Source organism: Phalangium opilio, unplaced genomic scaffold (genome assembly GCF_054372755.1).
Source record: "Phalangium opilio isolate 3A_F unplaced genomic scaffold, DU_Popi_V2 ptg000079l_1, whole genome shotgun sequence".
In the NCBI taxonomy this organism is placed as follows: domain Eukaryota; kingdom Metazoa; phylum Arthropoda; class Arachnida; order Opiliones; family Phalangiidae; genus Phalangium; species Phalangium opilio.
The window spans coordinates 5,485,634-5,500,637 of record NW_028324187.1 but is presented as its reverse complement, the minus strand read 5'-3'; the positions used below and the strand labels follow the sequence as shown (position 1 = coordinate 5,500,637).

At 36.4% G+C, this 15,004-nt stretch overlaps 4 protein-coding genes across 5 annotated transcripts in view; 2 read left to right on the top strand and 2 right to left on the bottom strand.

Moving 5' to 3' along the window:
* GlnRS (Glutaminyl-tRNA synthetase) overlaps positions 1-7,635 on the top strand; it is a 59,086-nt gene extending 51,451 nt beyond the window's left edge. For both annotated transcript variants that reach the window (XM_089845851.1, XM_089845852.1), the window contains 11 exons: positions 3,187-3,485; positions 3,643-3,796; positions 3,856-4,041; positions 4,108-4,644; positions 5,450-5,861; positions 5,928-6,239; positions 6,333-6,501; positions 6,859-7,079; positions 7,165-7,231; positions 7,318-7,443; positions 7,536-7,635. In XM_089845851.1, the coding sequence (XP_089701977.1) occupies positions 3,187-3,485; positions 3,643-3,796; positions 3,856-4,041; positions 4,108-4,644; positions 5,450-5,861; positions 5,928-6,239; positions 6,333-6,501; positions 6,859-7,079; positions 7,165-7,231; positions 7,318-7,443; positions 7,536-7,586 (2,534 nt within the window). In that variant the 3' untranslated portion in view covers positions 7,587-7,635. The remainder of the gene's footprint in view (positions 1-3,186; positions 3,486-3,642; positions 3,797-3,855; positions 4,042-4,107; positions 4,645-5,449; positions 5,862-5,927; positions 6,240-6,332; positions 6,502-6,858; positions 7,080-7,164; positions 7,232-7,317; positions 7,444-7,535) is intronic.
* Positions 30-2,310, bottom strand: LOC149654369 (prolyl 4-hydroxylase subunit alpha-1-like). The gene is made up of 10 exons (XM_089845881.1): positions 1,871-2,310; positions 1,581-1,729; positions 1,340-1,513; positions 1,042-1,109; positions 851-962; positions 707-790; positions 580-621; positions 441-509; positions 286-382; positions 30-210 (listed from the first exon to the last, which is right to left on the bottom strand). Exons 1-10 carry the CDS (start codon positions 1,986-1,988, stop codon positions 125-127), a joined length of 999 nt encoding a protein of 332 aa, XP_089702007.1. The 5' UTR covers positions 1,989-2,310; the 3' UTR covers positions 30-124.
* Positions 7,607-9,570, bottom strand: koko (cyclin Q). The gene is made up of 6 exons (XM_089845891.1): positions 9,359-9,570; positions 9,191-9,288; positions 9,035-9,120; positions 8,822-8,954; positions 8,520-8,747; positions 7,607-7,777 (listed from the first exon to the last, which is right to left on the bottom strand). Exons 1-6 carry the CDS (start codon positions 9,423-9,425, stop codon positions 7,691-7,693), a joined length of 699 nt encoding a protein of 232 aa, XP_089702017.1. The 5' UTR covers positions 9,426-9,570; the 3' UTR covers positions 7,607-7,690.
* A 53-nt stretch (positions 9,571-9,623) lies between these two features.
* LOC149654366 (F-box/LRR-repeat protein 5-like) lies at positions 9,624-14,921 on the top strand. The gene is made up of 7 exons (XM_089845873.1): positions 9,624-10,007; positions 10,097-10,432; positions 11,895-12,216; positions 13,307-13,599; positions 13,682-13,764; positions 14,180-14,422; positions 14,515-14,921. Exons 1-7 carry the CDS (start codon positions 9,924-9,926, stop codon positions 14,744-14,746), a joined length of 1,593 nt encoding a protein of 530 aa, XP_089701999.1. The 5' UTR covers positions 9,624-9,923; the 3' UTR covers positions 14,747-14,921.
* The last annotated feature ends 83 nt before the right edge of the window (positions 14,922-15,004 follow it).

The window sequence follows — 15,004 nt, the reverse complement described above, 5'->3', positions numbered from 1 at the left end:
ATTCAAAATTAAATTAAATCACGTTTATGATTAAAATAATTATTTTTATTTTCATTCAAAATATTTCGATTGACAAATAATTTTGAATCGAATTCATATTATATAATTAAAAATGTCCAGTGTTTTAGATGGTTTCAAAATAATGTTCTCCCTCTACATCGCATGGTCTTCTGAACATCTGTCCGTGGCTTCTAATCCATCTATTTGCAACTATAGAAAAAATATATTAAAGATACTGTAATTTATATTGTAATTCTTATAATAATATTGTTGTTGGAAACTAACCCCATTTTGTACCAAAAAGCACCGGACATCCACCGTGTTTGGTCATGGGATCCGACTCTCCGTTTGGTTTCACATTCCACCAAAATACCACGTCACCCTTTCGTAAGAACTTATCGTTTATAGATGGTGTTTTCGACCAAGTTTAAAGACCATACCTTTCTGGGCCAAACGGTAGCCCCTATGTAGGGGAAAACAGTCGCACCTCCTGACATAACATCTGACAACTGAATTAAAAAAATGTTATTTCTCTTAATTAAGTCTGGCTAATTAGAATAGTTTTTATTAATGATTTACGTAATACATGACCGTAGCCATTCGATTTCCGTCTTTATAACCCTGCAAAATATATTTTCCAAAAATTAAATAATGAAGGACACTTGTTAGGTCATGCGCTCCATTGCCACAAAACGCGAAATCATACCACAAACTTCTTGTCCTCTTCGAGATGTTTCGGGAAATAATCGGTATGAGGTCGGTAAACTCCGGAAGTCCCGTAATTATTAACCTTAAAATTGAGTATATATATTTTTACACTGATTTGCGCGAGTATTTCAATGGTAGCTACTTGGAATTCTTCGGCGCTACCATCTGTACTGTTTGTACTCAGACCAATTAACATTTCGAGTTTCTTGTTTATCAGCGCCGTGTCGTTGTTACTCGTAGTTTTAACCCACGAGCTAAATATATATACATTCTTAAAGTCTTTAACTTAATTGGGGTTATTATAGAATCGATCGTGATTTAAATATCACATACTTAGAACTTATTCTTGCTGATGAGAGAAATAGGGAACCATTCAGCGCGAGCTGGTAAGCCGGATTCAGCTAAAACATTGAAAGAACCTTAGAATACGTGATTGTGATGTCAACGTACGTTTTTAACGTGTGTATAAATTAACCCTAATTATTACTATAGAACTTCATTTGCATATTAAATCAAAGACGGACGGTTTAACCCTAATTATTGCTACAAAACTATAGAACCTCATTTGCATATTAAATCAAAGACGGTAGTAGGTAATTAGCGATGTTGTCAATTGTATATGAATATATACCTTATCTTTTCCTAAACCAATTAGGATATTCATTTCCCTGTCGGAGATAACATCACGTAGAACGACAATATACGGATCCATCGATACTTGCTCTAATTTAATTGGTTGTAATCGATAATATGGATCGTAACCTTTGAATAATTCGCAATGTAGTTCACTATCCCAGGCAATTGGCTATCGTGGAATTGTTAAATTTTAAATTTACGCAGTACAAAAACATCTCTGTCAGGATTTTCTTTACCCTTATTCTTTCACCGCGACAAAGTCTTTCAAATTGTTCGATCATTTGCATTTCCGTTATCGTGGTGTCGTACAAGATTGTCGTGTAGTTTTTCCTTAACTTAGAAGGGCCAAACATCGGGCAAAATGAGGTGCTTTTAGGCGTGTCATCTATAAGGAATGGATATAAGTAACTAGTCGTCGAATTGTTCATTGTTTAGTGAACTATGGTGATAAGACCGCAACCCGACCCCCATTGTATCAGGTTCGGTTCAATGGGAAGGTCAGGCTACCGTCATCTAGCCGGTCAACCTTTGGGTGCTGGATCAGTCTTGTAGCCGACGTCTTTCAACTTTTGCACAGTTTCGTCTATAGTGACGTAACGTTCATCTGTAAACGGGGAAAGGGTTAACAGATCTTCGTGTCCCATGTCTTCCAACAATTTAGCTTGGTTTTTCCATTCGTGGTGAATTTCGAAGTTAAGAATGTTGATGGCGTGAACAGCCAGTAGTCGGCAATCATTATCTGTTAATTAAATTATTAATTAATACTGGAATGGTTTAGATAAGAATTGGAAGTAATTACAAGTCAATGGTTCGGCGGAGTTAGGCGGAATATCTCTGAAAATGGAACTTATTAGGTAACCATGTCGTATCGCGGGTGTTTCAAGTTCGTAAGTGGCTTGTAGCGTCACGAAACCATCAGCGGCGATCTTAAAATCCTCGGGAGTAGCTAGTAACCTTGATGACCTCAAGTCTTCCACATTTTGCTTTAGCTCTATGTCATCGATGATTTAAGACACTTAATTAATATTACATATTATTAGGAAAATTACTCACTTTCAATCGGTTGGTTAATTTGAACTTTAATAAGGTCTTCTATATCCACGGTTGACCTTCTCATAAGCAAATACGTATTTATTGGGTTACTGAAAACCTCCTCGTAGTTGACATCTTTGTTGTCATAGACTCCCATGGTTTTTTCGACATATCTTTAAAATTATGGCAAAAATTACCTAACCTTAACGAGGCGTCAAAATGACGCTTACTTTTTAAGAGTTTTGAGATTTTCCTCGGTAGTTTCTATGTATTTTTCCAAGTGTTTTAAAAACTTCTTTTCACCTTCGAGATGGTGAAGTGTTCTGGGAGACGCTTGAAATATCTGAGTGTCTTTCACGACTTCTGACAATTCATCTTCGCAAGTAATTAAAGAAATTGAGAGGGTTATGAAACTCAAAATTAAAATTGGCGACATGTTTACGCGTTCAAAGTCTATGCTAAACAAAATGAAACGAAATAAAACAGTTTTACAACTGCATTTGGGAATCAGCCTCTCGCAAAATATGTACCAGCTGTATTTCTTTACGGGTTACTAGTACAGTCGCGTGTACTGTTAATTTTCCACATAAAGTCTCATATGGAAAATAACTTGAATGTTGATTTGGGGTAGCTAGTATTATGTAAAGACTAAATCAGACTTAATTGTAATACAAAGGTAATGAGATGGGGTCTCTACAAGTTAATAAATTTAAAACAGCATATAATTTGAAATAAATTTATTTTTTCAAAAATTACATTCACAAAAAGTTTATTTCTTTAAAACAGGCACTTTATTTTGTCTTTCTATAGATAATAGTATAGTGGAAGCCAGAAAGTTGCCGCTTCCCTATTTGAAAATAATATATAGAGCTGGAAGGAAGGAAATTCGCATTTATCACAGGGATGTGCTTATCATCAGCACCGTTTTCATAGAGAGTCGTCTGCTTATATTCTCTCTGGCCTCTCTCTCTCCGATCTGTCACTCAGCCTTCAGGATGGCCGAAGAATTAGTTGCCACGTTTATGGAAATTGGTTTAAGCCAACAAAAAGCGAAAGAAACAACGAAAAATGAATCTTTATCTCAAATTTTGGCCGAATTTATTAAAGAGGTATGTTTTTAAATGTCGGAATTATCCTAAAATATAAATAGAAATGTTTTTGGACCAAGGCTTACCTAATCCATCAATATGTCAAGTTGAAATTTAGGCGTCTGCTAAAGATATTACACGTGTATATTTATTGAAAATTAATTAATTTTAATTATAGGCCAAGAAGCATACAAAAAATGGCATTAACAAACAATTAGGTAACTTAATTTATCAAGCCGCTACGAAAATAAAAGCGCAAATACATCATTGGATTCCCATTTTGAGTGAATATCTAGCAACGGGGAAACTTGACAGTGAAGTAAAACTAACAGGTAAGGTTAGAATTTACCTTAATATTAATTAAAATAATAATTAAATAAATTAAAATTAGCCGCGCTGGAATACATGCTATCAAACCCCGCGGCCCCATTAGACAAATTAAAATTTGAAAACCATTCTGGGGTTGGTGTTACTGTTACTCCGGAACAAATTGAGAAAGTTGTGGAAGGAATTATACTTAAACATAAAGCTGATTTAATTGAAAAGAGATATAGGTTCAACGTAGGCCTCATTTTAGGTCCGTTTTATAAATCAACAACTTCAATATTATTATTGGTTTTAATTGTTGAATAAACGTGTTTAGCTGAAGCTAGAAAGAGCTTAAGGTTTGCTGATGGAAAATGTGTTAAAAACGAAGTTGATTTACAAATTTTGGATCTCTTGGGCCCTAAAACTGCCCAAGATAATGAAAAACCCGCCAAAGTTAAACAGTCTTCCAATGAAAGCTCCAAACCTGTTAAATCTAACGTTAAAAATGATTCAACTGTCGATAATCAAACTCAAGATATTGGAGGGGCCACAACCATCTCGGAATTGATGAAAACTAAAGTACATTTCCATAAAGTTGGTGAAAACTACAAAACGGATGGTTACGTTATCACCCCAAAAACAATGGATTTATTGAAAGACCACTTAAAACAAACTGGTGGTCAAGTAAGAACTCGTTTTCCTCCTGAACCAAATGGAATCCTTCACATTGGACATGCCAAGGCCATCAATATCAACTTTGGTTATGCCGCGGCCTATAATGGAGCTTGTATTCTCCGTTATGATGACACAAACCCTGAAAAGGAAGAGGAGAGGTTCTTTTTAGGCATCAAGGAAATGGTTGAATGGCTTGGTAAAGATTGTTTAGACCAAGGCTTACTTTGTGCAGGGAGTTCCAGGAACACATTATAGACCAAGGCTTACGTTGTACAGGAAGTTCCAGGAACACATTATAGACCAAGGCTTACGTTGTACAGGAAACTGACACATTATAGACCAAGGCTTACATGTTACAGGAAACTGACACATTATAGACCAAGGCTTACGTTGTACAGGAAACTGACACATTATAGACCAAGGCTTACATGTTACAGGAAACTGACACATTATAGACCAAGGCTTACGTTGTACAGGAAACTGACACATTATAGACCAAGGCTTACGTTGTACAGGAAACTGACACATTATAGACCAAGGCTTACGTTGTACAGGAAACTGACACATTATAGACCAAGGCTTACGTTGTACAGGAAATTGACACATTATAGACCAAGGCTTACATTGTACAGGAAACTGACACATTATAGACCAAGGCTTACGTTGTACAGGAAACTGACACATTATAGACCAAGGCTTACATTGTACAGGAAACTGACACATTATAGACCAAGGCTTACGTTGTACAGGAAACTGACACATTATAGACCAAGGCTTACGTTGTACAGGAAACTGACACATTATAGACCAAGGCTTACGTTGTATAGGAAACTGACACATTATAGACCAAGGCTTACGTTGTTTTTAGGCCAAAGTGTAAATTTTTGTGCTGGATTAACACATTTTTTAGACCAAGGCGCACATTTTTGTGCAGGATTAACACATTTTAGACCAAAGTGTCTATGTTTTTTAGACGATTAACATCGGCTTACGTGTTGCAGGTTACAAACCATGCGCGATAACTCATTCCTCAGACTATTTTGACGAGTTGTACAATTTTGCTAAAATCTTAATAAAGAAAGGATTGGCTTATGTTTGCCATCAACGTTCTGAGGAATTAAAGGGTTTCAACCCGCCACCCTCCCCTTGGAGGGATCGCCCCATTGACGAAAGTGCCCAATTATTTGAGGACATGAGGAAAGGTAAAATCAATGAAGGAGACGCCACACTTAGAATGAAAGTGACCTTGGAGGAAGGGAAACAGGACCCTGTCGCTTATAGGATACGTTTTGTTCAACATCACAGAACTGGTAAAAAATGGTGCATTTATCCAACTTATGATTTCACACACTGTTTGTGTGATTCATTGGAAAATGTCACGCATTCTCTCTGCACCAAGGAGTTTCAATCAAGGTATGAACCGCGTAGTTTCAGTTCTAAGCAAAGGACTTGAATAAACAAATGTTTAATGGATCACAGGCGGTCCTCTTATTATTGGCTGTGCAACGCGTTAGATATTTATTGTCCCGTTCAATGGGAATACGGGCGTTTAAACCTGAATTACACGGTCGTTTCCAAGAGAAAAATTGGTAAACTTATCTCGGAAGGCATTGTTAGAGATTGGGACGACCCGCGACTCTTTACTTTGACCGCCTTAAGACGCAGGGGATTTCCAGCTGATGGCATTAATAACTTTTGCGCTGGTGTGGGGTTAACTGGCTCTCAAAGCACAGTTGATATTCAAATGCTGGAATCTTACGTTCGCGATAGTTTGAATGTCTCAGCCTCTAGGTTAGTTGTTGTCTTAACTAGTTTTCTTTCTTATTTTAGTTCAATTAATGTAATAGTTATTTTAATTAATTAGTTAATAAATAATAATTTCAGGGTAATGGCGGTTTTAGAGCCTTTGAAATTAGTAATTACAAATTTTCCCGGTAATTTCGGCACCATTATTGACGTGGATGTGCCTAATTTCCCGTCTGATCCCAGTAAAGGGAAACATACAGTGCCTTTTGCCTCAACTGTATTTATAGAACGAAGCGATTTCAGAGAAGTAATAAGCTTTTGCCATAAAAACAAACTATGGAAGCTAAGCCTTGGTTTACATTTTTGTAATGTAAACAAAGCCTTTGCCATAAAAACAAACTATGGAAGCTAAGCCTTGGTTTACATTTTTGTAACGTAAACAAAGCCTTTGCCATAAAAACAAACTATGGAAGCTAAGCCTTGGTTTACATTTTTGTAACGTAAACAAAGCCTTTGCCATAAAAACAAACTATGGAAGCTAAGCCTTGGTTTACATTTTTGTAACGTAAACAAAGCCTTTGCCATAAAAACAAACTATGGAAGCTAAGCCTTGGTTTACATTTATTTAACGTAAACAAAATGGCCGCCATTACTTTTATTTCAGGTGGAAGAGAAAGGTTATCGTAGATTAACTCCAAAACAAGGAGTTGGCTTGAGACACGCGGGATATTTAGTATTTTTCCAGAAGGCGATTAAAGATGGTGATGGAAACGTCACGGAAGTTCACGTTACTTGTTCTAAAAGCACTGAAGGAGAAAAACCTAAGGCGTTCATTCATTGGGTGTCACAGCCACTGACATGCGAAGTTAGGTTGTATGATAGATTGTAAGTAATCTTAATTAAATTAACTTTAGGAGTAATTTACCTATTCTAAATTAATTAATTGCTTGCTTGTTTATTAATAATTAAGATTTAAGCATCCAAATCCTGAGGATCCAAATGAAGTACCAGGAGGTTTCATTAGTGATTGCAATAAAGTAGGTTCATGTTAATTGCTAAATTTTTTTTAATTAAATTAAATTAACTTAACGTTTCAATTTAATTTAAACTCGTTTTGTTTTAGGATTCATTGAAAATAATAAAGGACGCTTTGATAGACGTTTCAGTTGGTAATGCTAAAGTTTATGAGAAATTTCAGTTTGAAAGAATCGGGTTTTTCAGTGTGGATCCTGACTCAGCAAAAAATAAGGTTACTTTAGGTTTTTTCTTTTTTTTTTAATTTTTTATTTGAAATAGCAGACGACAGTCACGACACCGAAACTTAAATTTTATTTATTTCAGTTGGTGTTTAATCGCACTGTCACTTTAAAAGAAGATGCTGGAAAATTATAGTTTGTGAAAAAAAAATAAAGTGCCTTTTCTTTTCTTTATTCATGAAAAATGGTGTAAAAAAAAAAAAAACAAAGTTGAATGTTAATGTTAACACAATTTTTTTTTTAATTGTCTTCTTCCGCGTCATAAACCGACATGATTGATTCCATAATCTCCCACATTTTATCTTTAGTTAAATCTTCACACAAAGCCTGAAATTTAATTTTAAATTAATTAATCTCTAAGCCTTTACAAAGTTTAAGCTAATTATTCCCCTGAAACTTAATAATTAGTCGCCAAGCCTTTGCAACATTCTAATAACAGTTAAGCCTTTGCAACATTCTAATAACAGTTAAGCCTTTGCAACATTCTAATAACAGTTAAGCCTTTGCAACATTCTAATAACAGTTAAGCCTTTGCAACATTCTAATAACAGTTAAGCCTTTGCAACATTCTAACAGTTAAGCCTTTGCAACATTCTAACAGTTAAGCCTTTGCAACATTCTAACAGTTAAGCCTTTGCAACATTCTAACAGTTAAGCCTTTGCAACATTCTAACAGTTAAGCCTTTGCAACATTCTAATAACAGTTGTTAAGCCTTTGCAACATTCTAATAACAGTTGTTAAGCCTTTGCAACATTCTAATAACAGTTAAGCCTTTGCAACATTCTAATAACAGTTAAGCCTTTGTGACCAGGGCTGGAAATAGGCACACAGACAGGAAACTGGACATCGTCCAATAAAATTATAAAATGTCCCCTAATTTTTTTAAAAACCAAGGGGGTCACTGGTCAGTTGCTGCCCTATTTTTGCATACTAAAGTGGACAAGGTCCTATAAATTTTTCAGTCAAAGGGGGAGGGAGGTCACTATAAGAAATTGTCTTATTTCTGGCCCTCTTTGTGATGTCATCCCTAAAATTTCCTCTCAGTTGCTAAGCCTTTGCCAAACTTACTTCAAACCAATTTTGCACTGCTTCTTCCGTGAAGGGAACAGTTATAGCATAACATTGTAAGGCTGTATTGATAATGGCAACAGCCACGTGTTGAGGTTTGTACTTTAAACACAAGGGATCATGGTAAAAGTCACAAAGTAGTGACCAACACATTCTCATGAGTGGAACTCTCTCCAGGCTTTTGTCATCAAACCAGTCGTGAAGGGATTTCAAGTAATGAAGTAGATACTGTTTGTTGTTTAAACACTCAAAATAATTAATTACCCAGTAATTAAACTCGTTAAACAATAATTTGTAATTACTTTATGAGGATGATCAATTGATACTTTGAACTGTAACATTCTTAAAAGGAGTAATTCCCCTTGAACTATTGAGTCTCTTAGAGACCAGTATTCTTCACCCAAGTCTAATGGTTCCGAATTTGGGTTTGTTACTCTTGAAATTTAAAAAGAAACATTCACAACACATGAATTCATGAGACTCACATTATCACATATTATATTTCAGTTATATACTTATGATAGACATTGACAACATCGCGTATTTTTAAATGATCCTCTTCAACTTTGCCCGCTAAATACATGGAGGTCGCTGCTATTAACTAAAGTAATTAAATTAATTAGTTCAAATTAAACGGGAATGTTAAGCCTTGGCCAGTCAAGTTTACATACGTGAGGATCATAATCTTCTATGTTACATTGATCGAAAAAACGGTGATAAAATACCGCGGCTGTTGCGATAGTCTGAGATTGAGCTCCTAATTTAGCACCTTTAATTAATTACGGTAAATTAATTAAAAGTTCAGTTTGTTTGTTAGTATTTAGTGCAAAGTTACATACCCCCTTCAAAAAGAAGGTTCATCGTTTTAAAATGGATGTTTGCCGTGCTTGAACCTTTTTTAGACATATTTGCCTATTATTTAATCGTTAATTATACTTAAAATTAATGGTTTTCGCGATTATCGGGATGCCGGCTGCAACATATCAACAAATAGAACAAGCAGACGACCATATATATCATGCGCTTGTGACGCCATCCCGATGCAACCAAAGGAACTAAAAGAAAAGGCGGGAAGACCCACAACCTCCCTTATCCCTGCCACAACCACAAGGCAGACGACCAGGGCCGGAAATAAGAAATTTTTCTTATTTCCGGCCCTGCAGACGACTATGTGCTGGCATGGAGTAGTTAACTATCTGGAGTAGAAGGTAGAAGCTGTCCAAAACTTGATTGAATGTTTTTAGCAGACTACATAAAGCAAAACTTTACATAAGCCTTTGCTGTCGGTTTAATAGTTGGTGCCGTGAAATTTTATCCATTTTATCGTGTTTTAATAGTAACTAATCGTCATTAACAATTTAAATGCTTAAGTTAATCATCCTAATTAAACCGTAAACTAGAAAAATGCCGCCATTTCCAGACGAAGTCGATGTATTTTCTGGACCGCATAATCGCATGAAACGTCTAGTTGAAGTGTCATATCAGCAAGTAAGTGATTAAATACGATTAATTATAAATTAAATACGACTAATTATAAATTAAATACAATGATTAACGTTTAATTATCGCGGTTTCAGTTGAATTTGACGGATTTTTCAAACGATGACGCGTTAAAGTCTCTTCTACATAGTCTTCACAAAACATTCTGTGAGTTCAAAACTCATGAGCAGATAGAGAATGCGTTTATCATGAAGAAACTTAAGAACAAATTGAAGGCGCTGTCCATACACGACGCGGCCGTTTGTAATTGCCATAATGACAGTCAGTTATCAGATATGTTGGCACTGGTCAAAGATGGATACTCATGTGCTAGAAAAAGTCAGATTGAAAAGATCAATTATGGAATTAAACTTCAACAAGCTCTGGAGGAATTTAATAAGGAATTTCTGCCACACATGAAAGAAGAAGAAGAGGTAGGAAATGACTTTTATTATTTTTTTAGTTCTTGGGAAGCAATTGCAAAGGGTTGTCAGGGTTGACAAAGGTCAGAGAAAGTCAGGGAATTCAAAAATGTGCTGGAAATGTCAGGGACACATTATAGATTTTAAAAATCTGGCCACAAGGTCAGGAAATGTCAAAATATTTTAAAATAGCCCAAAAATGTCAGTCAGTAATCGAATTTAACAATGACCCCATGAAGGTCAGGGAGAAACCAGGAAATTTTAAAATGGGTCCATAAAGGTCAGAGAAATGTCAGAATATTTTAAAATAGCCCAAAAATGTCAATCAGAAGGGGAATTAAACAATGACCCCATGAAGGTCATTGAGAAGGGGAATCCCACGAAGGTCAGTGAGAAATCGGGAAGTTTTAAAATGGGCCCATAAAGGTCAGGGAAATGTCAGATTATTTTAAAATCGACCAAAAATGCCAGTCTGAACTTCTGAAGGGGGAATTTAACAATGACCCCATGAAGGTCAGTGAGAAATCGGGAAATTTTAAAATGGGCCCATAAAGGTCAGGGAAATGTCAGATTATTTTAAAATCGCCCAAAAATGCCAGTCTGAACTTCTGAAGGGGGAATTTAACAATGACCCCATGAAGGTCAGTGAGAAGTCGGTAAATTTTGAAATGGGCCCATAAAGGTCAGGGGAATGTCAGAATATTTTAAAATGACCCAAAAATGCCAGTCTAAACTTCTGAAAGGGAATTTAACAATGACCCCATGAAGGTCAGTAAGAAGTCGGGAAATTTTGAAATGGGCCCATAAAGGTCAGGGAAATGTCAGAATATTTTAAAATGACCCAAAAATGCCAGTCTAAACTTCTGAAAGGGAATTTAACAATGACCCCATGAAGGCCAGTGAGAAGTCGGTAAATTTTGAAATGGGCCCATAAAGGTCAGGGGAATGTCAGATTATTTTAAAATGACCCAAAAATGCCAGTCTAAACTTCTGAAAGGGAATTTAACAATGACCCCATGAAGGTCAGTGAGAAGTCGGTAAATTTTGAAATGGGCCCATAAAGGTCAGGGGAATGTCAGATTATTTTAAAATGACCCAAAAATGCCAGTCTAAACTTCTGAAAGGGAATTTAACAATGACCCCATGAAGGTCAGTGAGAAGTCGGTAAATTTTGAAATGGGCCCATAAAGGTCAGGGGAATGTCAGATTATTTTAAAATGACCCAAAAATGCCAGTCTAAACTTCTGAAAGGGAATTTAACAATGACCCCATGAAGGTCAGTGAGAAGTCGGTAAATTTTGAAATGGGCCCATAAAGGTCAGGGGAATGTCAGATTATTTTAAAATGACCCAAAAATGCCAGTCTAAACTTCTGAAAGGGAATTTAACAATGACCCCATGGGCCCAAAAAGGTCAAGAAAATGTCAGGGAGTTGAGTATATATGTGTGAAAAGGGGCATTACTATTCCAATCAGGTTTTCCAACCAATGTTGATGAAATATTTTGGGTATGACGAACTAAAGTCCCTTAAGGACATGGTCTTGAAAGAACACACTAAATGGCAACACTTAATTCTTGACGAAAAAAATGATTGCCAAACTGAAGAAATTCCTAAACAAGAATCGGAACATTCCAGAAACTATTTTGACTTTCTGCCACCCGAACTTGTACTTAACATATTTTCCTACTTGAACGCGCGTGATCTGACACGTTGTTCCGCCGTCTGTCGTTTGTGGAACACGTTATCTTTTTCTAAAAATCTCTGGTCAGAATTGTCACCCGTCTATTGGGCTAAAGGTTTGTGTCAATCATATACTTAATAAGTTAGTTAGTACTACGCGATTAACGTAAATAGCGACTAGGGTAAGGACGGCCTCCATTTTTCAAGATGGCCGCGGATTACAAAAATATTTCTTAGCAAGCATCTACTATATAAGGGTAACGTCCCTGCAAAATTTCAGCTTCCTAGCTAAAGCGGTTCGGTCTGGGCATTAAAATATAAGTCAGTCATGATAAAATTGTGGATGGAGCTAAAAAGGAAGTGGTAATCTTTCCGCATTCCTAAAACAATCGGCTTCTATTGCGTCAGTTTCCGGTACCATTTTTCCGCATTCTTTAAATTGTGGGTCTCTATTGTGTAAGTTTGGGAATGCTACATTCTTGGGGGAAACCCTCCTGAAGGGGGTTCCCAACCCGTTGGTATGTAGTATCTACACTGTTAAATCGGCATCATTGAAGTATAGTAAGCCTCGCAACCGGGAAACCCCCAACCGCGCCGGCGCTCAGACTTCAAAGCTCAAAGGTGCCGCCGCGCATTCCCCTCCCAATACCGTGGAACACCCGTCGAGTGTATATTTGGGAATATTGTTAGTTGACCATAAAACCCTATAAGAAGTTGCCGATTTAGGCCTTCGCGTTAGAGACAAGTTTAACGGGAATTTTGGAAATAACAGTATTTATTATTATTTTTTTTTTAAAAAATATAATAAAATTGTATTTTAATGGTGGAATTTATAAACGTGGATGAAACGAAATTTATTTCTAATATTATTATTATTTTATTGCTCATAACGCCCTGCCTTTGCCTGTACTAAATTGCGTTGCATTTAACGTTTATTAATTTCACCTTCTACTTAACTATAATTATCAGTCATAAATTTTAACCCCATTCAATTAACGTTAGACAATTTTCGCGCAACTTTTTAGACTGATAACTTTGAGAGATATTTAATCAGTCTGTCAAAATTAACTTTTACATAATTGACAAAAACGATATAATTGACAAAAACTATAGTCGCTGTTTACCTTAATGCGCGTTGTTAACTTATTGGGGATTATTATTTACTTATGAAGGGGAGAAAACACGTGTTATTATATTTTGGTTTAGGATATTGGTCAAAATCGGAAATGGAGGGGGTTCTTAGCCCGGACTTCTCGTTAGCGAATCAAATTAGTTCAGTTAGCTTAAGCGACGAAGACGCTGATATGGACGAAGCCGAGAGTTACGAAGAATGGGAATTTCACGATGAACGTAGAATCGAAATGCCCGTTTGTCGGCACGCTAAAATACGTAAAGAGACTGATTTAATCAACGCTTTAATTCAACACGTTTTGCCTAAAGTTGGAGCGGGAGTACGCAAAATTGACTTGGCTTATTGCGGGGGATTAACTAATAGTCAAGTTAGAAACTTTACATTACATTTTCAATCGTGAAATTGATCGATTTTTTCAGTTGTAAATTGATCATAATTTCTTCCATCAGTTTCGGTCGATAATTAAACAGTGTCCCAACATAACATCGTTAGATGTGTCTGACACTGATATTAACGATTTCGCTTTTAAAGGGTACGTTTAAAGTAACGCTATCTCTTAGGGTCATAACTATAGCCATAAGTTTATAAGATATGTTACTTCCATAAGTATGACACTACCTATACTTCGAATCGTAATGCTACTTACAGCTCGAGATAGCTAGTTCGAGTGAACGACAAGCGAGAGTTGAAGTGTTACACTCGGTGGTTAATTTTGCAGTCCATCTAGTTCCTATTTAGTCTGCATTACTAAGCCTTTGACAGCGCCTAGCTCACCAGGCCTCCCTCGCTTTACCTCAAATCTATGACCTACCTCATTCACTTCACGACAAGCTCCAGTTTCTAAGTTACCAGTGACAAACTTATGGAATGAACATATCTTATGGACTTATAATATTGCGCTGACAAACACGCTCAAATGTCTGCGCAAACCCCTGTAATGTTTCTAGGCTTTATTCTTACAATGTCTTTGAGAAACTGGAGTACTTGAACCTATCCGGTTGCCACGTCTCTGACGAAGGCCTCCGATTATTTTGCCAATGTTTCTCGCAAAAATGCCCCCTTAAAGATATCAACCGATGCAAAACGCCCTGTTTCAAATCGTGCCCACTTCAAAATAACCAAGATAAAACTAACCAATTGAGACGCGTCTCGCTATCAGGCTGTTATCGAATCACCGATCTTGGATTGAGGTAAATATTAACCCCTCCTCCCGTTTTAAAGGGCTAATGAACTATAACGATCAAATAGTTCAATATCCCTTTGGGCAATTTATTATTTTCAGATATCTTCTCCAAGCTGGATTATTTAACAATCTAACGTTTTTCGACGTTTCGGGTTGCTGGCAATTAAGTGGCCTGCAATTGAGCGAAATTGTTGATAATGCTCCTCTCTTAATTGCCGAGAATCTGTTTTATTGCAGCGAGATTGAGGATGGTCCTTACGAACTTGAGGCAAACGGTTGCCAAAATCTTGGCAATTCGAATGGCAGAGCTTGTTGCCGTTCCAACTCGTAATTTAATTTGAATGCGAGCTAAATTAATCCCGGTTTAGTTTTAATGTTCAAAATAATCATAGCGAGCTTTAAGTTATCAAAAAAATAAAAAAAAAATCAGTTCAGATCAATATAGTAGGTTTTTTTAAATAGAACTTGTACGCTTTATTCGATGTTAATTAAAATGTCAAAGGTTATTATGGTGTCATTTTTAAGATAACTGATTGGCTTACATAAGAAGTGGGTCGATCTGTTTCTTTGTTTGGTGGGGATTCGTTCA